This window comes from Glycine soja, chromosome 17, assembly GCF_004193775.1.
Source record: "Glycine soja cultivar W05 chromosome 17, ASM419377v2, whole genome shotgun sequence".
NCBI lineage: Eukaryota > Viridiplantae > Streptophyta > Magnoliopsida > Fabales > Fabaceae > Glycine > Glycine soja.
This window is the reverse complement of record NC_041018.1, coordinates 3,833,118-3,859,126: the sequence shown is the minus strand read 5'-3', so window position 1 is coordinate 3,859,126 and position 26,009 is coordinate 3,833,118. Positions and strand designations below refer to the sequence as shown.

General features: G+C 29.7%; 2 protein-coding genes across 2 annotated transcripts; both read left to right on the top strand.

The window, feature by feature from the left end:
• Positions 1–12,065: 12,065 nt before the first annotated feature.
• Positions 12,066–13,151, top strand: LOC114392831 (stress-response A/B barrel domain-containing protein UP3). Its single transcript, XM_028354061.1, has one exon. It carries the CDS (start codon positions 12,185–12,187, stop codon positions 12,944–12,946), a length of 762 nt encoding a protein of 253 aa, XP_028209862.1. The 5' UTR covers positions 12,066–12,184; the 3' UTR covers positions 12,947–13,151.
• Positions 13,152–21,789: 8,638 nt separating this feature from the next.
• Positions 21,790–23,451, top strand: LOC114393119 (transcription factor TT2-like). Its single transcript, XM_028354382.1, has 3 exons — positions 21,790–21,996; positions 22,076–22,205; positions 22,701–23,451. Exons 1-3 carry the CDS (start codon positions 21,864–21,866, stop codon positions 23,359–23,361), a joined length of 924 nt encoding a protein of 307 aa, XP_028210183.1. The 5' UTR covers positions 21,790–21,863; the 3' UTR covers positions 23,362–23,451.
• The last annotated feature ends 2,558 nt before the right edge of the window (positions 23,452–26,009 follow it).

Genomic DNA, 26,009 nt, shown 5'->3' with positions numbered 1-26,009 from the left:
GAATATCCACCTCTTTTCTCACTCTCTCTCTTTTTTTTATAAGGTATAGGAGTATTAATTTCGATACGCAGTTTACTAAGGACCCTTCATTAAATATTTTAAATTTTATTTTATTAATCCACATATATAATTTATAATCAAGAAAAACGTTAATGACAAAATATCTGACATATTTTTTTAATATACTCTTTTTTATTGATGGAAATTTCTTAAAGATTTTTTTAAAAATGTAAGCCTCACTATTTTTTGGTGAATAATGTGATTGCGGGTCTTCGCAGCGTCGAGTGCATTTGGATCTCAGCCTCCCCAGGGTCGAGCTCTCCCACCTTGTCGCAGAGCCCAATCAAATCAAGAGGAAGATTCACTACTTGTCTAGTCTATATTTTTTTTAGAATCTAACAATTTATTTGATTGCCTTTTTTTTATGATTTTTTAGTTTCTAATTAATATTAACTAATAAAAAGTGTGTATTAAGAATAATTTGTTATAAAGTATATTGCAAACAATAATTATGATATGCTAAGGGGTGTTTGGTAGGGGATCCTTTTAGGTTAAAAATCTTAAACTCCCATGTTCAGTATACATATTTTAAAATATTATTCTCAAAAATCAAACATTTCTATCATTGTTTTTTATTTATCTTTATTGAGTTTTCCACTAACATTCTCATGAAAAGGGTGAAAACATAACATTTTTGTGTTAAAAAGTAGTTTTATTGTGATAAAAACAAATAAAAAATTTCATGTTAGTCATTATATTATTTAATTTAGTAAACACACATAAGTTTTAATAAAATAACATGTTAATATTTGATTTTCAAAAATCTTATATAAATATTCATGATCAATCAAATAGATTTTAGTAATTTCTAAAATTATGATTTTTCAGAATTTATGATTCTCAATAATCATTAATTTTAGTTAATAACATATAATATTATAAAAATATGTAAATTTTTATATATAATCACATCATGTATCATATGATATTACATTTAATAGCCAGGATTCTTTTTTGACCAATAGTTGGGTTCTTAAGTTTCATTTTTTAATATTTTAAATTAGTTTAAGTTCTCCTTGTATTTAATTTTAGTGAAATAAACTAACACTTAAAGATATTTTATTTACATGTCCGTATATATGAAGGAGTATCTATTGAAAAAATACAACTTCTTAAATAAATTTGTGTCCTTCGGAAAATTAGTTGTTGCTGTTTGATAAAAAAGATACCCTGAGCAACGAAAAACAAATTACTCTGTTTATCGTTTTAAAAAAATAATCTATAAAAATTGGGGAATATTTTGGACAATCAGAAAGAGAGTTGCTTTAATAGGAAGGTTTAACTTATTTAGTTGAATTTTTTTTAAAAAAAACTTATTTAGTTGAATAATGTATACAAGTTATTATAATTTTTTTTAATGAGTTGAATTTATATGAGTAAAAAATGATAACCGGAAGAGAAAATAATATCTACGGTTATAATATAAAAAAATTATTATCCAATCATAACTTTAACGTATCAAAAGTTGATTTACTTTTTGTAATAATTATATTATAAATCATACTAATACCATTAATCATACAGTAATTTTATTTGATTTACATAAAATTATCTCAACTAAAAAATATATGATTTAAAAAATACTATCAATAGTAATTAATTTATTATGTAAAAGTTTTTACATATATCAAAATCAAAATTAAACTCTTTTCAGATTACAAAATAATAGTGCATTTAGATAAAAAAATTTAACTGAGAAAAATAATTTATCAGAAAACTTAAATTTTCCTGTAATCTAAAATTTATTATTTGGATTTCTTTTACGAAGAATTTAAATTTTTGAAATTTTAAAATAAAATTTTAAGCAATTAAAAATGTGGAATTTTAGTTTCCTTTAAAATGTGAGAAATTGAAATCTTCTTGAAGAATTTTCTTAAAAATTTGCGTATTTACTTTATAACCTTCATTCTCTATTTCACCTGAAAGTTTTCGAAATTCTTATTCTCGAACTTGCGACTCTTCTCTCACGCCGATGATCCTCTTCTTCAAGAAATATCGTTTGAGCTCATGAAACATCGATCGTGTGTGCATAGGGGGACACGTAAAACTGCACTCGTCAGTTAGGAGAAACAACCATAGCTATTCATCACGCGACGGAGGTGTTTGCCGGCACGGAAGACTTGGGTGATGCCTTATGCCGTTCATTGAATGTTGTAGTCGGATGTGATGATGTATATCGTTGTGTCCTGGTTTTCCTGCGACTTTCCACGTCACATCAATATCATTCTCTTTAAGAGCACACCAAACATATTTTTTCTTCTCTTTGCATTCATTTTATTTTACCCTCACAATTTTAATTTCTTTTATCCAAACATAAAATTTTGAAAACAAAAAAATTTCAATAAAAATATTTGAAAATCTTAAAATTTAAAATTTTCTCATCCAAACACACTTAAAAAAAATTCATTTCATTTGTTTTTTTAATTGAGAAGTGTCGGGAAAAAGTCTTTGTCCTTCGGAAGAAACACTCAAACGATATTTTTTTTCACGACACGTGGCTAGTTCATAATGTCAAGATTTCCATGATGAAAGACCCTACTTTTGCCAGCAAACCATGTACCAATTCTTTCGTTAATATTGATAATCAAACATATTATGATGGCGGATGACAGGAGTTCAAAATATTGTGTCGGCCGTTTTTATTTTTATTTTTAATGTGAATGCTAACCACCATTAATTCTTACGAGTAGCATTCTCTCCTCCCTAATTATGGCTAGATTTAATACGGCTCTCGAACAGGTATAAGTTTTTTTACTGGCTTATAAACTATCATGATTAAAAAAAAAAATTAGTATGAGTTTATTTTTCATAAACTCCCTCAAAAAGTTTATTTTGATAAGTTATTTAAAATAATTTATGAAAAATAAGTTAGCTTAAAAATTATTAGTTTTTTTCTTTTCAATTTTATCATTATTATCTAATTTAAAATTTTATTTTATCATTTTATTTAATTTAAAAATCCTATCTTTTATTGTTTGAAAAACTCTTTCTCTGATCTAATTTATCATTTTTATATGCACACAATAATAAACTCATCCATTATTATTATGACGTTGTTTAAGGTTATAAATAATTTGAATCATATCAATTTTATAATTATTTATTGAATTATTTTTAAATTTTTTAAAATTATATGACTTAATTTAAACAAAATTTTAAATATATATGATTAGTTTTCAATAAAAAAATATTTGATATGTATTATGTTTCTTAGTTGTATAAGTGAGAGATTAATGCATTCAAGTTATTTCTATCATAAAATTCATATATAAAAAATATTAAATATATTTTTTATGTCATTTGACATTTATCAATTATTTTTATCAAATACTTTCAATAAAATCAATTAGTTTATAAGTTTTCAGTTTATGGCTTGTAAGTTTCTAACTAATTTTACCAAACATAGAAAAAACTTTGGGTGTTGAAACATTGTCCGCAAAGCCATCTTGCACAAACTCACCCTAAAATGTGAAAACCGAATAAAATGAACTCACGTAACAAAATTTTATGATTTTTTAAAAAATCATAAAATTGGTAGCATTTACAACATTACCTCATAAATTGGTAGCATTTGCAACATTATCTCATAAAATTGGTATATATCTTGATAGGAACGTGAGAATAAGTAACATTACCTCATAAATTGGAATCTAGAAATCTTATGTGGTAATAGAAAGAGAGTGTGACAATGAAAATGTTGTCCTTCCATTTTGATCATCACAATATTTCAAAGTGAAATAAAGGAAAATATGTTGAAAATTAAAAATAAAAACCTACTAAATCAAAGACAATGTGAGTATTTGTGTGCAGTATTTAGTTTGAAAGAGTGATTAAATAGTGATTGGATTTTTCCTTACTATTTTGATAAAGTTTAACTGTAATAAAAAAATAACATTTAATAAGATAAACATTTAAATAATCAAAGTTTGAAATATTTATTGTTTCAATTTTTTAGCATTAAATATTAATTGATTGCACATTTAAAATATTCATTATTTCGCTTTTTGGTCAAAGTTTGACTAGTATTTCCGTTCGTGAATTGCATAGAATAATTAGTTATTTCTATATAATTATAATCTATAATCAATAATTTTTTAACTATATCAATTATATTATAATTAAAAATTATATTTTACATGAAAAAATATTTTGAATACAAAATTTATATTTTACATTTAAAATAAATACTTTAAATAATACTTGTAGGAAAATAAGTAGTATTCATTTGGACATCTAAAGATTAATTAAAGAATAGTAAAATATTTTATTAGAAAGACATTAATTGATTAATAATTTGTAATACTTTCTATTTATTTATTTTTTTACTTTTTACTCTGTCAACCTATTGCGAAAGGAAGTAGAGACATTTGAAATTAGTTAACCTATTATATTAGAAAGACATAAATTGATTAATAATTTAATGTTTTCAATTAAAGGTATTTTTTTATTAATTAATTTATTTAATGAATAATACGGAATTTAAATCTTGACAAACACGTAACTGATTGTAAGATTTTGTGTGCACTGAGCAAACTGAAAAAAATATATCCTGATAACCATTTGAATTTTATCCTTCTTGCATGCATTTTGTGTGCTAAAATCATTAATAATTTGTTTATAATCAATATTCATAAATGATCATATTTAATAGAAATCAAAACAAGTTTATTTAATCTATCTTGTGTCATAATTTCAAATAGAATTTTAACAATTTTAAATTTGAAAAATTAGCTTCTTCTAGTATATACAGTAATAGCAACAATAATTAATATTATTTTATAAGTTGTATATGAATTAGAAAAGCAATTAAATATTTTCAAATAAATCAATATCATAAAGTTTGATTTTGATTCATTGTTGAAGTTTGAATCATAACCATTATAATTTTTAGTTAAAAACTTTGTTTACGTAATTATGTTAACACTGAAAGCAATGAAAAGAATCTCATATTCTACTCTCTTGCATTTAACATTATACTTATATTGTCGATTCTTTTTCTCAAAGTTGAGAGTAAATTTGATTGAGAAGTGAAAACATCACTATTAATTAACTAATTACTTGTATTTTTTCTCTAAAAGAAATCTATTGAAAAATGTGTTTTTATATAATTTTAAATTTGTGTATAAAAATTCTTTTGATATCTGTATAAACTATATAAAAAAATTTAGTGTCCCTCTAAAAATGAGAACTTAAAGGGTTGCCCGCCTAAACTGCTCTTGGGTTCACACAACACTTTCTGTTATACTTTTTTTTTAAAAAAAGAATTTATATAATTGATTAAAATGTATTAAAAGTCATAATTTTTAGTAGATTTTATTTGTGGTTTAATGATTTATGTGGTGATTTATGTTAAATGAGAAATAAAATTAATCATAATTTTTATTAAATTCTAGAGAGTAATTGAAAGAGAGTTGGGCTTGACATTCGTCTATTTTCATTGATTGGTGCGGTGGGCGTAGTGATGGTGATAATAAGATATTTAATGGTTAAGTTGTCTGTAATAATTCCCATAAAAAAACGTTGTGTTGAATAGTTGGATGGATACCGTATACTATAATTGTACGAGGGGAAGGCCTGCGAAGTGGATGAGGATGGTGGAAATCCAAACGGGGTCAACACGAACGTGATTTTCACTAGGGAACGGCGACGTCTGGCAAATGAGAATTTTCTTAATAAAAAAAAGAGTTTTGTTTGGGTGTAGTTAATAAAAAAAGAGAAATGAAGAGGTACAAGGAAATCTGGGGCAACTGTTTTGGGCGAATGATAAAGGAACACGTAGAGTGATGACCATTGGCTGCCAAGAAGCTGGGTCCCATCTCAGTCGGAGAAGTGTGTCACGCTCACAACCACGCTGCTAATAACGGGACTGGACACACTCATGCCACTGCCCCTTCACGCTACTTTTGCCCTCCATTTTCCTCCACCCCTAAAAAAAGGAAAATAAATTAATAAATTATATTTTCATCTCTTTTAACTTATTCATAATTATGTAAAAATTAATTAATTTAATTGATAGTACTCATTTTATTAATAATATGTATTATTATTTTTTTAAAAAAATTCTTAGAATTATTTGAACTCTTTGTTTCACTTTTTTTTTTTTTACTTCAAAACTTCAAATTTATTCGTTTTATCTAATATATGCTGGCCATATTTTTCAATCTTCATAGAAAATATTTTCTTATTAGTAATTAGTATTTTATACTACATTTATTATAAAGTAATTAAGGAAAATTTTAATATATAAAAAGATTAATACAAGAGATCATTTAGAAAGAGACTTATAAAAACACACAATTTTTTCTTCTTCAAAAAAGTGTATTACGTATAAAAACAGAGGTAATAATATAATAAGAAGAGAATAGAGCCTTAGAAAGAAAATAAGATGAAGAAATGAATTTATAAATATAATTATTATTGGTTGTCAAAAAATATAATTTATTTTAATGTTATATTTATATGAATTTAATAAGAATCTGTAGCAATTCAATTATTAAAAATAAATATTTTGTTAAAATAGGTTATTAGTGAAAAATGAAAATCTTACAAAATGACTTAATATCATCTTATTGAAATGATTTAATTGCCTCCAAGTTCGCAAGCTGATTCCCAACCTTTTTTCATTTCCTCTGGAGCTAGTCTAGTTGAACTGTTGAAGCACAGATGTTTTTTGGGCCAACTTTATATATGCCTCTAAACTGAAGTTTAGAGAAAGTTTTAGCCAATGTGGTAGAGCTTCTTACTATAGGGTGTATATATTTTTTTTCTTCTGATTAGCCGTGGTTAATAATTATACATCATTTAATTCGAGGAGTTTTTTTTTTTTTTTTTTTTTTTAATAATCTCCGTAAAAACAGATAAAAGCAGCGGTTGCAAGATTTGAATACTACATTGACTTATTGTGGTCACTAATATGATGGAACAAGAAATTTCGTCATCTGTCGATGTTTGATGTTAGGTTAAATGTAACCCAGAAAATGATATCGATAACGTGAATGTTGTGTAAGTAATGATCGTGCGAATTTAGCGGGGAAGAAAATGGGCAACCATTTTACTCTTGACATTGTTTGTCCTTTGTAATTTGTTAATTAATAAAAAAACCTTTTTACATTGGTTAGTTTAATTAGAAATTGGATTGTCGCTTTCAATTAGTCAAATGAATCAAGTTTAGGGATTTTCTTTTGGATTGAAGTTTATATAGAAGTGTGACATACGCTACAGCACTGTTTTTCAAAGCCAAATATTATACTACGAAGATATGGATTTTTCAATGTCATCCCACTAAAATATTAGTTTTTACCTTCAACGAGATAAATGTTTATTTTGTATAATTAAAATTTATAATAAATAAATATTTTTAAATATATAGATTATATTTTAGATTTATAATGAATTAAATTATGATATAGAGTTATTTTAAATTATTAATATTTTAAAAAATATTAAATTTTAATTTATAGATTTAAATAAAAACATGGTAGATTGAAACAGTTAGAAACATTAAATAGAAAGAAAATGATAAAAGAAGAAGAATTTGATATAGTTGAAAGAGATTTTCTTTAGCTAATTACAAAGGTAATGTGTGAAAAATACAATTAAAGAAATAGAAAAAAAATATTGAAAATGTCCAATTGAGAAAGGAAAGAGGGTGAAAGATTTACTTTTCGATACATGTATTCTAATATACCCCCACATGACTTACAAATGAGATATCATTAACAAAAATGGGATGCAAAAACTTGGTGTTGGAGTAGGTCAATGATATCGACTAATGAAGAGCATCTCTAACGTGAAAAAATCACCGAAGTTTCTTAATTTAATACCAGTATTTTCTAATTTAATTTTTACACTTAATTTCCACTATGTGATATTATCTTTCTTAATTATTATTTTTTTCCAACCAAGAAGCTCATCAAAGTTTCTTAATGGATCCCACAATGTACCTCACATTTTTGTATTTTACTATTATTCGTCTTGATTTTAATTTGGTATATTTCTATTTCTATGTTAAGTGTTAAATAGTAAATAAATATATGCTACATTTTAATTAAATAAAATACACTTTCAAATTCAACATGCATTAAAAATAATGCAGATTAAAATCAATAACAATTTTTAAAATACATAAAGAAATGTAAATTAATATATTATTAAAACAAAATTCATTTTTGGTAATTGTTGCTACATTTTTTTTGTTAATTTTTTTTGAATTAGCAAAAAGTATGGATGTTTAAACCAAGGAACCTGAACATTCAACTAAATCCACGTATCTTGATTAACCGAGCGAGATTTTTTTTTTTTTTTGACAGAACCAAGCGAGATTCTTGATGTCTACGGTACTAAAAAGAAAAAAATGAAATGTTCTAGCAATCCATATAGTCCGGATCAAGATTCTTTGCTCTTAAAGTTTTAACTGTACCAATCTTAATCCTTAAAGATGTTTCTTTATTTGTTAAGATAGTTTTTCAAAATTTATATTATAACTTGGGGACCTTCACCTAGTGGGATAAGACGTTGTTGTTGTTGTTGAGGACCTTCAGGTTGCTGTTAAAAACGATCCTTTTTCCATTCTCTGGCGAGGCTGTTAGAAAACCAAACCAGCTAAACATTCCACCTCTCTTCCGGGTGGCCGGCCAGATATTTATACTTTACTTATTATTAAATGCAAGAAAAGATCCAAGGTTATTGCTTACATAGCCAACCACATGGAAGGAATGAAGAAAGATTAAAAGGAAGATCCATATATCCTTGGTTGCGAGTCACGTTCTTCAAGTTGAAGGAGGGTGTTGGAGAACACGTTAAAGATGAGGTTCTAGGGGCTATAAGAGGAATTCAACGTAAGTTTCAGTTCACTTGCGGGGGAAATTTCTCTCCCGCCAGAGCCAAAGGGTTCTTCATAGCTTCCCTTGAAGTTTTTCCTGGATTAAATGAACCATGAGGAGCTAGGGAACTATCTGAGGAATGAGAAGATCAAGGAGCATCTCGAGAGTGTGATGGTACTTCATTATGTGGTACCATCATCATCCAAAACGCACTCAGCATCTTAAATACTGAGGTTATTATCATGCTGTAATAATCAGTTCCGGTATGAAAACCCGTGTCATTCGCTTTACTATATATTTTGTATGGGACCGCATGCTATGGAATGACACTACTTAACAAAATAATAATGGACTGCAAAATTTGTTATATTTCATGTTTGGCTTTACATAGTAATTAATTGTTTTGTTCAATTTTTATTAAATTCATTTTGCGGCCATTATTCATTTTGTGTTATATAGCTACTTTCGCTGGCCACATACATACGTTTAACTTAAATTGAATAGCTTCCTGAGTTTAATTTCACTATTCTTGTATACTCCTCCAAGAAACCAAACAACGTTACACCCGGATTAAGAAATCTGTGGAACATATAAATGCGCAACCTCTCCCCATTACCTGGATATAATCATTGTCTTAAACCATTGAACTACTATTGCTTGTTATAATAATGTGGGAAAGAAATATAAAAGTACCATGGACAGACACATATAAGTCGTTTGTTCAAGTTTTGGTACACAGTTATATATATCAATATGCAGTATTCCCTCCCTACAAGTGGCCACTAGATAGTTAACCATTTTTTAAACAAAAAGTCTGTTGTATAAACACCTTTAACCGTTTCTTAGTTGATGATTTGATATTTTAATTAAGAAATTTGATAATGTGAAGAAAGACATTTATATATGCTGCAAATAGATCATGAGAAACTGGTATCTTGATATCTAGGGTGATTTCAATCTTGAAGTAATGCATGGGTATGTTCTTAATTTCAATCCTGACAACAGAAAAAGAAATCTGAGGAACCTTTGCTATGATCTTTCAAACATGGAGAAGTTCCTGAACCCAAAACTATTGTATTTGCTCTTAATGCATTTAAGATCTGTTGAGAAATCTTTCATATTTACAATCTTTCAATGAATGAATCAACCAACCTTTCCTTGGTGATATGATTTCAATGAGTAGGTAACTCAGCATAGAAAGAATTTACAACTTCACTGTTGTAGAGCTATGGACCTTCAAGTTTCCTCAAGGCATTTTTTTCTGTCTTCACCCACATATACGTGATACTCATCTAGACACTTATGTGAACAACACTATCAATAGCATCTTGAATTAGCCATACTTCAATATTGCTTTCTGTCTGAAATAGTCCAAATTAAAACTTTTAAAACGTACATACTCAGCACATACTCATGACATACTCGGCTGTGCTAATTACTCCAATTTTATCATTATATGCAAATAATTAAGGGTGACAAAAATGGAAAAGCTAACTAATGCTTTCAATTCAAGATTAATGATTCGGATAAAAATGTTAAAATTAAAGGCCATCCACAATAATGAATATCTATTTTGTGCAGGGCTAGTTGCACACTTTTCCTTTTCTGCTAAGGTGAAATGCAAACTTGTGTTTGTGCAGTGCTAACAGCCAAATCTAATGCTGTCAAGGAATGCGATAACAGCCTAATTCAGTCACTACATCAATTTGGTCCTTTAATTTAATTTATTAAATGATAAATATATATTTAGAATTTTAGTTTAATAAATTCTAAAGATGAGATTTAGAACTGCACATTACAGTTCAGTTTGAAACTACAGATATATCATCCTCCGTTCAAAAGAGAAAAGAGTGTAATGTGAGTTTCTGTGCTTCATGCAAATGGTGTGTGTGCATTCTGAAGTAAACACACAATTATCAACGTAACAAGCTTATTGCACACCTACTTCTTAAAATAAATCACACACAAAAAAGCCATATGATTGCATTACAAAGTGTCTGACACAGTTGCTTGGTTGCGGTAGCAGTCCCCTTTCTTTTTTTTATATATTATAAATTAGAAACATTTTAAATGAATAAGAGGGACTTCAATCTTTATTAGTTAAAAAAGAGAAGTTGGATTCCAAAAATAGTAGTTTCATCTCTACCTATGCTTCTTTGGTATGCTTTCTAGTTGTGAATAAACAAAGGCCTACACGTACTTATGAGAAACTCCTTTCTTTTACATTCTGTTGTGTTGGAAAACCAACCAATGAATGATATACCATTCAAGTAGAAACCAACTTGGTTATCGTTAAGTTTATAGCACTTATAAAAAAATAATTTGGTTTCCTTTCTCCACACAACTACTTGTGACCCCAGTGACTTAGTTGCATGAATTTTATTAGACTTTCATGTCAATCAGAATATTTTTTTTATAATTTATTAGACTTAATTACATATTTTATCACTTAACTATCATAACTATCATAATGTAAATTGTATCATTTTTTTTTGCAATTTTACCATTAAATTTTATTTCTTTACAAATTTTACAATTGAGTTTTTCAATTTTCATGCATTTTATCACCATGTAAATATTTTTTATAGACTATATATCTCATTTTTAAATGATAAAAATATAAAATAAGTCACCTAACATTATAATTATTAATATGAATTTAGTTTTACAGGATAAAATCATAATAATGTTGTGAATGATTCTACCATATTCATATAATCAATAGGAAGAAGAAGGAAAGTTGTGAGTTGCTCATATTCATATGATCAATACGAAGAAGGAAAGAAAAAGAATGATCAATAATTTCTTTTTCAAAATATGATTTTTTAATGCATATTTTTTCGATGATTCATATTCTTGACGTACCCATATTTTTGTCTATATTGATAAATGCAACACAAATGTGTTTCTTATGTATAAACTTTTTTTTATATGTTTCCTTATATTACGAAATCACACCACCTAGTCACCTATGACTCAATGATTAGAAAAAAAATTGAAATACATTTCTTTCAAGTATTATTCACAAATCACAACAAAAACATATTTTCTTCGAGACTACCCATGTTGTAAAAAAAGAAATCATAAAAAGAGATGTAAGAATAACAAAGCCTTACTACTATAGGAATCTTGGGTCATTGGGTCCATGTACATTAAACGGGCCTCAGGTCCTATGAACGGCACCCCACACAAATTAAGTTAGAAAAAAAAAAAAAAGATTCAAGTCTGAACTCTGAGCCCTAAGCGTCAGCGTCAGCGAGATTGATTCAAGGCACAGGCATCGTGCATTATTGGTGCTTACGATGCTGTGTCTGAGAACGCCGTTTTGTCTGAGTTTCTCTGCCACCAAACACCTCCGTCAATTACAGGCGCGGCCGTCCAGATCTTGCATCAAGATGGCGTCAACTAAAACGGTGGAGCACATTGTCCTGTTCAAGGTGAAGGAGGAAACGGAGCCGTCAAAGGTGAGTGACATGGTGAACGGACTCGGCTCTCTGGTGTCGCTGGACCCGGTTCTCCACCTCAGCGTGGGCCCACTCCTCCGCAACCGATCCTCCGCCCTAACCTTCACTCACATGCTCCACAGCCGCTACAAGTCCAAGGAGGATCTCGAAGCGTACTCAGCACACCCTAGCCACGTCAGCGTCGTCAAGGGATACGTGCTCCCCATCATCGACGACATCATGTCCGTCGATTGGGTCGCCGATGACCTCGCCACCGCCAGTCTCGTTCCGCCGCCGGGGTCCGCGGTTCGAGTCAGCTTCTTGAAATTGAAGGAGGACGCGGATAAGGACACGGTGTTGGGCGTGGTGAGAGGAATTCCAGAGAGTTTTAAGCAGATTAGTGAGTTCAGTCTTGGGGAGAATTTTTCGCCGGGGAGAGCCAAGGGTTTCTCGATTGCTTCGCTCGCGGTTTTCCCGGGGCCGAGGGAGTTAGAGGCAGTGGATTCGAACGAGGAGTTGGTGAATTACCAGAAGGATAAGGTTAGGGATCAAATCGAGAGTGTGGTCGTGGTTGATTATGTGGTGCCAGCGCCTCCTCCTGCTCAGAGTGCGAGCCTTTGATGGGGTTATTGCTACGCTATGCTTTCTTCTTCTTCTTTTGATAAGCTTAATTGTTATTATTAGTTTATTTTGTTAGCAGGATGGATGAAACCCCTTTTCTTCTTCTTAACTACCCAACCAATCTTATATCTCCCTGGCCTATGCTTTGTATATGTAAACTGTTTCGTTATCTATGCAAGCACGGACACCTCAGCTCCTTGCCGTGTCTCGTGCGTCCGTGTTATCTGTACTACGTTCTATATTTTGAACATTACAAGTGTCCACGTGTCTGTGTCGTGTCCGGTGTTCGTGTCGGTGTCCATGCTTCATAGTTTGTTATGCGATTTTACCAGAATAATGTCTCTTGAGTGTTGCTATGATGGTAATGATTCACTCAATTTGTGAGATTGTTTTAGAACAGTCTTTTGTTGCTCTGCACTGCAGCTGGTTTTAGTGACTAGTAGATTATACCCAGAATCCTATGGTTGTATGAAAGAAAGTGGAAGGGGCTAGGCATCTTAGATATCGAATTAAACAGCACCAAGATTAATAATGTCTAATAACTATTAATTTTAATCTATTGCCTGGGTTGTAACTTGTAAGTTGATATCATGTGGAAAATATCATAATGGTATAATGACTAGCTGTAAGACTATTAGTTCAAACAATTACTTGCAAATGGTGTAAGAGAGCAAGAGCAACTTCATACACAGTTACACATTTAACCCTCCCTGGACCTTTTCACACGGCTATCATTGGCACCCCTTCTCTTGTTCTTCATTCACCGGGCATATTCACTCTCCACGAGTACTTTAAACACGCATGGCCTAAAGAAGCTCAATCTCATTAACTCCTCCACAAGAGGAATCCTAACAAGTCCACACCAAGCATTCCATTTGGAGGTCTCTATTTTCCTTGGACGTGTGGCATTAGCTCATAGAAGCTGTCATGCCCACACCATAGTTTGGGAGCTTTGGACCTATTTGGGTAAAACTTGTTTAGAAACACTTTTAAGAAAAGAAAAGAATAAGATTTATGATATCTTAGAAGTGCCCCTCCATAGGGGAGCCTACTTTGTTTTTTCTCTCTATCGCCTACTAAAGGCTCGACCATGTCTCCTAGGGGAGCATTCACGGTAACTTAGTATCCAGCTAGACCCTTGTCAACCTGTCTGTTGTCTAGGTGAAGATTTAGTGCATATTTGGTTTAACTTATTTTGAAGGAAAAATTGTTTGTTTTTTCCAACTTTTTTGAGAAAACTTTCAAAAATTGTCTAGGTGAAGATTTAATGCATATTTGGTTTAACTTATTTTGAAGGAAAAATTGTTTGTTTTTTCTAACTTTTTTGAGAAAACTTTCAAAAAACAAACGATTATTTCTCTTACTTTAAGTGTAGTAAATGTGCACTTAGTAGTATATACTATATACTATATAGTCACACATTCCCCATCATATATTTTCCATTAAGTAAGAGAATTTCACGACTTAACTATCATATTAATCATCTTATTCTATGCAATGTGAGACACATAACAATGCAAGACATATATGATGGGGTAAGTAGTGTATAAATTCCTAGAGATGAGACTAAAGATTTCTATGTAGTGATAAGTTTATATTAAGGCCTAGCCTTCATTCTTTACTTTTTTAATCTATAAGCTTGGATGTGCTTACTAGTGATATAAAAAAGATTATTTCTAGATGCATGTTGCGTGGATGATATAGTTTTGATTGAAAAATTAAGGGAAGAGGGTAATTTTAAATTTGAGCTTTGAAGATCAATTTTGGAATCAAAGGATTTTTGCTTGAGCAGAAGTAAGATAGAGTGCATGCATTGCACTTTAGCAAGAAACAATAGGAAAATAATTTGGAGGTATAAATAGGAGATCATATCATGGGCTTCTAAGTATTTGGGATCAACATTACAAAAAGTATGGAGAAATTAACAAAAGTCACACATGGTATACAAAATGGATGGAGAAAATAGAAAAATAAATAGAGTTAGTGATGACTACAAAGTAATTACAAAGTGAATGTTTGACTTTAAATGAATAACACAAAAAAGAGAAGTAAAAATTAGAATGTTAAGAGGAATGTATAATCATATAAGTAATAAGATATAAAATGATTGGATGAGAAAAGATATTGGTGTGACATTTACTGAAGAAAAAATAAAAAAAAATTGATTAAGATGGTTTAAACATTTGCAAATAAAGCTACTTTAGACCTAAAGGAGAGTAAATTGCATGGTTGATCAATTTTAGAGGACAGGAAAATTATGAAAGATATTGAAGAAAAATATTAAAATAAAAAATTATCATTTTAGAGGTCACTACGCAAACAAGCTTGATTAATTTATCTTGATTCACATTTACATGAATTAGATCGAGCTAGCCCGTTAATTAAATTTACTTCATTTTTGTTTGGTCCGTGTTTATCCTGCAGATTAATGAACTAGTACGCAAGCTGAATAATAAAAAAATATTTTTTAAAAAAACTTAAAAAAATTCAAAAAACTGGAAAACTAAGAAAAAATAAAATTGAAAAATGTCTATCATAAAAACAGTGATAAAAAGCATAAGAAAATATGTATGAATTAATGAAATAATAAAATCTAAAAGAAAATTTTATTACATCACTCAAACATCTATTAAAGCATAAATAATTCCATATCTTTAGCTTTTAGACCAAGAAAAATAGAAACATTCAAATAATAATAAGTACGAAAATATATACTTATCAAACAAAGAGTTATAATTACCCAGAATGAACGCTTTTATCATTTTTCAAATCATTATAGGGAGATCGAAAATGTAATCTAGTCCAAAATAAAAAAGCTTCTTTATGCAGTTCTTGTATAGTTGTATCATTTATCTCGTCTTCTAATTCCTGCTAAAAAGAACAATAGGTTTGTCTATTTATTTTATTTTTCTCTGCTCCAACAGTAGCATTGTTCAAATTGGTTAGACTCATTTTACCCATCTTGAATATTAACCAATTTCATTTCACTCTCTCTCTCTTTTCTCTTATTTTGTCCATTTATTTGCACATGCTACACAGCTAGGCTTGGTCACATGCATATAGCAATTTTGCCAGTGCCACCCTCTCTAAAAGGTGGAAAAGTTTTACTTTGCCTTCCCAGCACATGGTGCGTGTTTTGCCACACTATCTCAGCATCAAACACGCTACACAATATATCATCTGTACACTCTGCCTTTCTACAGCGAACCAAGCAGCAGGAGACAAATTTCCTTTGCTTCCACCACATCTCATGCAACAATTTTGGCATCATCCAGCTATATTCGTACACACTCACATGCATGCTCCTAAGGCCATTCCAAAAAATTCCTTCACATAAAACCATCCATTACCATGGTCTCATATATTTCCTTAATCAGAAAAACAAAAATTAATCTACCCTCATTTTGTAGCTTCATTGTCCCATCACTAGAAAACCACTGCCAATCTTGACATCTCAAGGTGGCTTCTGCTAATTGTTGTCTTGCTCTCATCATTGCTAGAGCTGCTCATGGCTAAGTTAATAATAACCTAGCTATAATCATTTAATAACCACACATGACAGGTGAGTATTAAGTAAAAGTGTTTATTTTAAATTTGCTTTTTTAAGTTTAAACAAGTTCACTCATAATTGATTATGGATATATAACTGGTTTTTGAAAATATTTTTTATAAATATTTAATACACTTTTATAACCAATTTTATGCATTAATAACGATGTTATGTTTAATTAAATTTGATTTTAAAAGGTAAAACTTATTACAACCACTTACTTGTCATATGTGGTTATTATAAAATCGGGTTAATTATGGTTATAATTAATTTTTTATGACTTGGTTATTATGACCACTCCTAGTCATTGCCATCAATAGTGACATAGTTCGTCGTAATCGTGAATAGAGTTTCCCACATCTTCACATGTAGCACCCTCTATGTAGATACCAAAACTCTGCCATTATGGGGTATTGCTTTTATTTCCATTTACTTTTTTCTATTTTTATACATTTGATATTTCACCTATTTCTTTCCATCCTATCAAATGAACCCTTCATCAAATCTTTTTGTTTGTGTTTTTCTTATGTCACTTTTTTTTTTTTGAGATAATCCAAGGGTATCCCTCAAGTAAGAGTTAAGGGTTTTTAATATTTTTTAATAAATATTTTTCATATACAAACGTAAAGATTAAATTCCTTACCACACACTTAAAAAAAATTGTATTACTCAAATGCCATATTGATCTCACTTTCTTTCCTCTTGAGCAAACATTGATTAGTCTGTATCTCATAATCTTCACCTTTATGTTATTAGTGTTGCTTTTATTTGAAAGCAAATGTTTGGCTAAGAGTAGGGGTAATAGGTGAGCCCAATAACTGCTGTGTTAGCAAATATAATGTAGATCATTCGGTTTCGATTTATTTATCTGTGCGGGACCTTGTTCTTTCTGGTTTTTTCTTTTATTTTTTCTCCTGTCCCTCCCCTGGCTACGTCTTTTTCCCCTTGTTTTATCTCTAGTTGAAAAAGACTTTATTTGTGCCTGAATATTGCCCTACCTAAAAGGCTTTGATGCTCACTTTATTTGTTTAATTTGACGAAATGTAAAGTTGAATTCAAAGATTAAATATCATTTAACAAATATTTAGCTAAAATTTTACATGCATTATCGTCAAATGATATTACATGTTTTAAAGGTTGTATTTGTAAATTTCATGTTTTTATAAATAAAAATATTAAGGAGAATAAACGTTAAAAAAATTATTCTTAGAACAATCTTATCCCTCTCCCTATGAGAAATTATTACCCACTCTCCTCTCTCTATATAGACTTTTGTTATTTTTTTGTTAAAACATAGGTGATCTACTTGGATGATCGGTTTCTTTTTGTCTCTATATGTACAAGTTCTAGTGTCTAGTCAATAAAAATAAGCGTAAATTTTTACCATTTATGCAAAGTTATATATGTATTTTATGTATACAAAATTGAACTTAAGAATTAAAAAATTTATAATAACTAACATTACTCAATCAAGTAAGCTAAATTTAAGCTTATATAAGTGTCTATATTTGATGAGGTTAGTATATCATTTTTTAAGAAATAATTATTTAACTTTCTACTAATATATATATTGTTATTTTAATTAAATAATTAGCTAATCTTTATTTTAACTTTTGGTGAAAGTGACATGATATTATCTCAAGTGCTTTTCAATCCTAAAATATGACAACTTATTTCAATTATATATATATATATATATATATATATATATATATATATATATATATATATATATATATATATAAAAGACGAAAATGTTAAAGGAATCTTTTTTTACAAGAATTTTAAAGAGACTTAGTATATTATATAAAATATCAATTTTTATATTAATCTTCTAACTTTTTTAGTTGCAAAATTATTTGTCAGAGTTTTATAATCAAGCAATTCTAACACTTCACTTTCAAGGGATTCTCATTATTCTTTACAAATATTAGTAAAAATATGAAGTAAAAAATAATATTTTTTTAAAATAGTTTAGAAGAGTCATTGGCCTATATATTGTTGGACCTTGTGGCCTCAATAATCTTAAGAAGGATAGGCTTAGAATGCAGGAGAAACAACAACAATCAATTTAACAATGTTCTTTAAACATGCAAGACAAAATTGATTGTAATAACATAAATGAGTGAGATAAAGGAAGAGAGAATGCAAACTGATTCGGCAAATTCCGTGCCTACGTCCAGTATTCAAGCAACTCACTTAAGATTTTCACTATCTTTGTAAAATCCTTTACAACTTCTGAATCACACAGGGACAACCCATCCCTTGTGTTCAAGAATCCTTACAACTCAAGAGACCTTCAGTCCCTTAATCAATCTTATTGAATGAGAAGAAAGAAAGAAGAATTCTCTTTTGAAGAGAAGGATATTACAATGAAGATCCATGGATGAACTCTTAATGGATTTGTAAGTGTTTGCCCAAGAGTTCTTGAGAGAGCATTTGACAATGAAGTTCTCTTGTAATTGATTACCAGAGCCTTGAATGTCTTGAAAGGACTTTGTTTTAAGACAAGGCTTGATCTTGAGTTAATCTTGAAGCAAGTCTTTGTTTATTGAAGCAATCTTGTATTAATCTTGAAGCCATGCTTATCTTTTGAAGAAACTTTATTTGATTCTTCTTTGGCATCATCAAAATCATGTATACATACATTCACATATATGTTCTAGTCAGAGTCGTATATAGAAATTATAAGACCTAAAATAAAATTTACTTCAAATTTTAATTTAATACACTTTGTTAGTTTTTTTAAAAAAAATTGCGAGTTGCTATTTTAAATATTATTCAAATTTCAAATTGACTCAATTAAAGATTTAAATTAATTTATGTATACAAAATATCAATTATACAATGATATATGCTATTTCAATTATAATCACTATCAATGTTAATAACAAAGTAACTAGTATATTAAAAAAAGAACGGAAATCTTAGGCCTAACTGGCCTCACGCTGTACACAGCCCTATATATATATATATATACTTCATACATAATAGGAGTACAGTAAAAAAAGTAGTTAATTGTTAATCAGCCATTATGTAATAATCATTTTGTGATCTATCCTTTAAATCAATAATAAACCCTGAGAAAACCTACAGAATGGTTCCATTCCGAGGAAAATCAATAACCTCCAGCAGGAATTGCATGCAACACGGGAGGGGGCCATATCTAACTTTCAATCTCAAATTCTTAATGAATGGCAGTTGATTTACCAGTTAGAATTAGGAGCAGAGGAGCCTGCTGTTTTACAGTTTGAAAGCAACCGTACGCACCAATTAAGTTAAGGCTTTCTTTCTAGGAACTGCTAATAGTAATGTACCTACTCCATCTCGGGGACCCTCTTTAACGTAGTAAGTTTTCCTCACCATTCTTCCTTCGTCCCTTCTGCTCACTGATGAAAATATACGACACTGCTCACTCAAACTCAAATTATACGCCTCTTTTTTCATGCACGTGTTGTATATGTAACTTTATTTATTTTTGTTTCTTTTCCCGCTTTTATCATTTATGTCCTCCTCGTGTAACAATATATTGCGATTTTTATCCATATATACTCATATGGGTCACATTATACTGTATTATATTAAAACAAACAATGACTAACATTGAACCCCTAACGAGACTTGAGTTGCTTAGTTTAATGGTTAATTAATCATCCGTATACATAACTCAAGGTATTTTATAATTAATTCAATGATTAATGTCAAGGTTAGTACATATTAATCAAATTTTAACGCCCACCGTGCCGCTAGTATAAATAGTATAGTTGAAATATATTATTAATTTTGTGATTTAAAATGATAAAATTTAAAGATAATAAATTATAAGTAGAAATAGTATTTAATGTGTATTATATTAATATTTTTTTCTGTTTAATATTATTATATTTAATCAAATATATTTTTTAGTCATTAAAAATAATTTAGTTAAAATGGATTGATAATGTAAGTGTTTTTCCGGTGTCATCAAATCATATATAATTAGGAATTTTTTTAACTTATAAAATATTATTTTAAAATTTATCATATTTTAGGAAATTTTTAATTTATTGATATTGTAATTTTTTATAGTGAATACAAAATAAATATATTAAAAATTACAATAAATATGCACAGACATCCACATTTTATGTGGTATCTTGAGAGAGAAAAAAAGAAAAAAAATACAAATATGATAGATAATATAATTTAATAAGAAGAAAAATAAAAAAAAAATATGTTTAAAATTTGTGGATGTCTAAATATAAGTACTCTAAAAATTAATTTACATTTGACTGCTATTTGCTTAACAAACTCATATGACAAACCGTGGAATAAATGTTGAAAGTGGACAATGAAATGCAGTGTGACGTGCTACAGAAATGGAAAGAAAATGTGACTGAAAATAAATGTGAGGAACCTGAGTGGTTGAAACATTTTCTGGGCCATCCTGGTCTCGACCAAAAATAAGACTGTTGAAAATCTGAAATGTGGTGCACCATGTACTACCCTCATTTTGAGACGCCTGCCGTCATGCTTCACAGATTCGAGGAGACTGCTGCAACAAACTTTCCAACACCAAAAGCTCGGTGGGAAAGTCAGTTTGAGTGTCAATTTAAAATACCTATAATTGGGTAGAGGGTGAGAAGAAAATTATCATAATGGTGGTGGTTCCAATTTGGCTTTTCTGTTAATCATGCAGATTAATTAGTTGGATTCCTCATTTTTGTGACGATAAAATTTAAAGTCGGTTAGAAAGTTAAAAACAGTGAGAAGTGCAGATTTTTCGAGAAATTCAATCATAGCAAAACTCGAAGTTCATATCTGTGATCCACGGATGGTTTTGGAAATGATGTAAGCTAGCCAAAGTGCTGTGCATGTTAGTTTTTGTTAGCTAAATATACAATATACTTAAACTAAAATCAATGATAGATCATGAAATTAGTAAATAATATTTTCATTTCGCTATGATCATTTTCACAAAAGAGTCGGTAGCATACTCTCGAAGTTTTCAACACACGTAATTAGTGATTAATGATATAAGGAAATCCTTGGGGTCCAATTCTAATATTGCTCCGCGCCGGGACAAATTAAATGAGTCCAGTTGCATTTGCAACCGAAAGCCTCGTCCAAACATACTCCAACCTGAATGACGCATAATCTTTTTAAAATTATTTGAATCTCGTATCACTTAGTGTCACGTCATTGTAACAGTAAGAGTTGCGACCATATAAGTGTGGACCACACCAAAAATATACTATAATAAAGTACGTACGTAATTGCTATATATATAAGTATCCACAGCTAGCGGAGAGCCAGTGAGGTGGAATCCAACAACAACCTTAGCAGTTAATTAGCACAACACAAAAGGAGAGAGAGAGAGAGAGAGAGATGGGGAGAAGCCCTTGTTGTTCAAAGGAGGGTTTGAATAGAGGTGCTTGGACAGCTCATGAAGACAAAATCCTGAGAGAATATATTAGAGTCCATGGTGAAGGAAGATGGAGAAACCTTCCCAAAAGAGCAGGTACTCGTTCTGCTACAAGATAAATGTGTATGTATCTAATGCTAATTTTTAATTATTACATGGCTTCCCATGCATGCAGGTTTGAAAAGATGCGGGAAAAGTTGTAGACTTCGATGGTTGAATTATCTCAGACCAGATATTAAGAGAGGCAATATATCCCCAGATGAAGAAGAGCTCATCATCAGGCTCCACAAGCTCCTCGGAAACAGGTCTCCATCCATTTTCCCATCTTTATTAAAATTTCTTTTTTCTTATAATAATTCTAAATCCTTCAGCACATCTTCCTATTAATACTGCATTTATTTTATATTCCAAAGACATTAATATATTTATAAATTAAATAACCAGGATGTCTAACTTATCTCTGATAAAAATGAGGTTAAACATGATTCGATAGCACTTGATTGATGCAATTTTCTTATGTACTTCAAGATGATTGGTTGCATGTATTAATTGCATCAATCAGGTGCAATATTAGAATTGTTTAACTTCACTTTTACTTAGTCTAAGCTATACAATTAATACAAGTACAACCCCTAAAATTTGTAAGAAAATTGGTAGGAGAATATAACATTGTTACTCTTCTTATACTTGTACGTACGTATAAGTTATGAGATGGAGTCACGAGAAGGGCAGGGTGTGTGATATAAATAGTTAGATGGTAACGGGTGATAATGAAATGTGTCATTTTCTGTTATGTGTAGATGGTCTTTAATAGCTGGGAGGCTTCCAGGACGAACAGACAACGAAATAAAGAATTATTGGAACACCAATTTAGGGAAAAAGGTGAAAGATGGTCACCAAACAACCACTGGAAACAACACACAGAATCCAATGCCCAACCCATCACCCTCCCTATCTCCTCCTAAACTAGATTCCCATGTTGTCCGTACAAAGGCTACCAAGTGCTCCAAGTTGTTATTCCTAAACCCACCCCCTCACCCATCAATGCAGAACAAGTTCAAGACTGAGGCAGAAGAAGAAGAAGAAGAAGCAAGGCTTGTGAATGGTGTAATTAGAAACCAAATGGAACACACTACATACGACAACGGGTTCCTGTCGTTTCCGGATGAAGAAAAAGAACTCTCAACAGATTTGCTCATAGATTTCAACGTGGGGGATTTCTGCTTGTCTGATCTTCTCAACTCAGATTTCTCAAACTCGTACAATTTCAGCTGCAATATTAATAATGTTAACAACCACGAGCAGTTATCGCCTTGTTCGGACCAACCTGATCCTATGTTCTCTGATGAAGTTCTCAAGGACTGGACACACAACAATTTTGCAGACGAAGCGAATGCTTCCAACAATCTTCGTTCTTTCATTTCGTTCCTTGAGTCCACTGAGGAAAGATTAGGAGAATGATAATGGCAACAAATATTGTACTTTTGTACGTACTAATATGCGTTCACCAATAAAATTCACCAATTCGATCGATCTTCTTAATTTTTTGTACTCCTCAGGTTACAAAATAGGAGTATTTCTTTCTGTGCTTTAACGTCTTTGACGTATACGTAAAGTTAAATAGCATTATGGCTGCGAAACAACATAAAAAAATAAAAATAAAAAAAACACTGTGGCCCCGAAAGTCTTTAGCTTTCTTAGAATGCATTGCTAGCACTGTGTCCTTGGTTTTGCTTGATCGCCTTCACTATGGAGTTTTCTTTCCAACTGTATTTTTTCTTCTTCTCATAAAACTCAAATACTAGACATTACTCAAGAGATTCGATATCAGTTTCGTTCACACCAATTGATACATTTGGTTGCTAACACTTCTTTTATTATATTTAAGACATTATGAACATATGCATTTTGTTTGTTTATGAATTATGATGGTTTAGGAATAATTGAAATATATATAATGAGGGAGTGAATTGAGAAGGAGATACCGAATTTTAAGAAAGCTAAAGATCACTTGTAGCTGATCACTTGCTTTCTCTACTTTTTTTCCTTAGCCAGTAATGTGTCTTTTTTTTATAATTTTTTTAATTAAATAATTTAAAAAAGGATCTCACTTTTTATTTTACATTTCTTCTTTATCATTTTATTTTCCTGAACTGAAAATGCATAAGTCCAAATCTTATATTATATTTTAGTTCTTTTATTTCCTGTTTAATTATCCTTTATAAAATATTTAAGAGGAAAATAATTTTATCAACAAATTAAAACTCTTACTTTTATATTTATTTTATTTTTATCCATTAGATTTGTATTATTAGAACACGAATCACAATATTTTTAATTACTAATCGAACATATATACTTAATAACTCATGTCCGGGTATAATTCCACTGTATACCAATTAATTAACAAATGAAAATATAATCAAAATCAGCGCAAACTGCAAAGTAGAAGCAAATCCGTGGGTCTCGTTTTCAAATGCAACCATAGGGCCTTTTGTCGTATGGAATCTGTTGCATGGGCCAAGGTTCTTTAATTAACATCATGCAACATTAATGACTACTGAGATACGGAATTGTGGGGATGGAAAAAGAACACGTGATGGATGCTCTTCATATAGAATCTGATGTTTACCACAAGGTAGGCCATTGACCTGGCCTTCAGGTTTTTCTTTCCACAAATACTTGTTATTTCTAATTTGGGTTCATCATATCAAATACTAGATCATGTTCACGTATATAGTTAACAGGAAACTCTACATAGATTTCAACTTATCATCGCCTAAGTAGATGTACATATTGTTATGCATAACACTTTTATCTGTTTGTGTACTCGTAGAAGTTAATATTCGAAATGCACATTTGGCGTACTTGATAACATTCAAAGTTAATTAAAGGAGTGAAAATGTGAGAATTCACATAAATTAATTGAGCTAACTAACTGGTTGCTTGATAACAAATTAGAGACATACTCTTCATTCCATTATAATTATTATGTAAGAAAAAAAATTATCCAAAAATATTTGTTATTTTAATTTTTTGATGTAATATTAATTATTTTTTTATATTATTTATAATATATATGACAGACAATAAAATTTATAAATAAATTAATGGTAATATAAGATTAATTTGTAAACTAATTATTGTTATTTTTATTTATTTGAACATTAAAATGAAAATATAATAATTTTTTTGTTAAACTTTATTTTCGACTATCCCTTTTTCATGTCTTACCTTAACTCATTCAATCCAAATCATTTTCACTAAATGCATTAAACTAGACAAACAACTCTGCCACTTTTCCTCATTTTTAGCTTAAACAGGTATAGTTTGTACTACCCTCCCTACTTTCCCCTCACAAAGAAATGTGGTAGATATCATTGCGTTTGCGGGGGAAAACAAGTTTTCTATTTCACGGTAGCTGGATGTTGAAAAACTCTACAAAAATAAGCACCTGGCCAGTTTAATCGAATCATAATCTTCACGTATATATGAATATATCTATTCTTTGAAGTGATACTGTTTTCAATTAAAGTGCTTTTAAGATCTTTTATTTTGAATTTTGTAAAGCATGCACACATATTTTTAGATTATGACTCTGCAAAATAAGCACTGGGCCAGTTTAAGACCTTTACTTAATTTTTTTATAATTATAACCAAATGCAATTTAACTTTTGCTACAATAAAATCTCTTAAAAATAAATCATTTTTCAAATATCACTTTTTTTTAAGACACGAGCTACGGTGGACCACTTCGATAGATATTCATATTGAATCATAATTAAAAACCATTAGATTAATGTGCTATTATAGGACACTATACACTAGATCTCAAGTTCACACGGTATATATAGTATGACGTAATTTAATTTGTTTGGTAATTTTTTTTATAGATAATGATGAGTTAATTATGATTGAGATATTTTAAAATGTGATTTATTTGGTGAATCTTTTTAAAATTTAATGATTATATTATATTTTAATTTTTTAATAAGAAAATGTTTTCATATGAGTCGTATTATATATATATATATATATATATATATATATATATATATATTAAATTTTAGTTTAAAAAATTAAATATTATAATCTTAATTATTGATTAT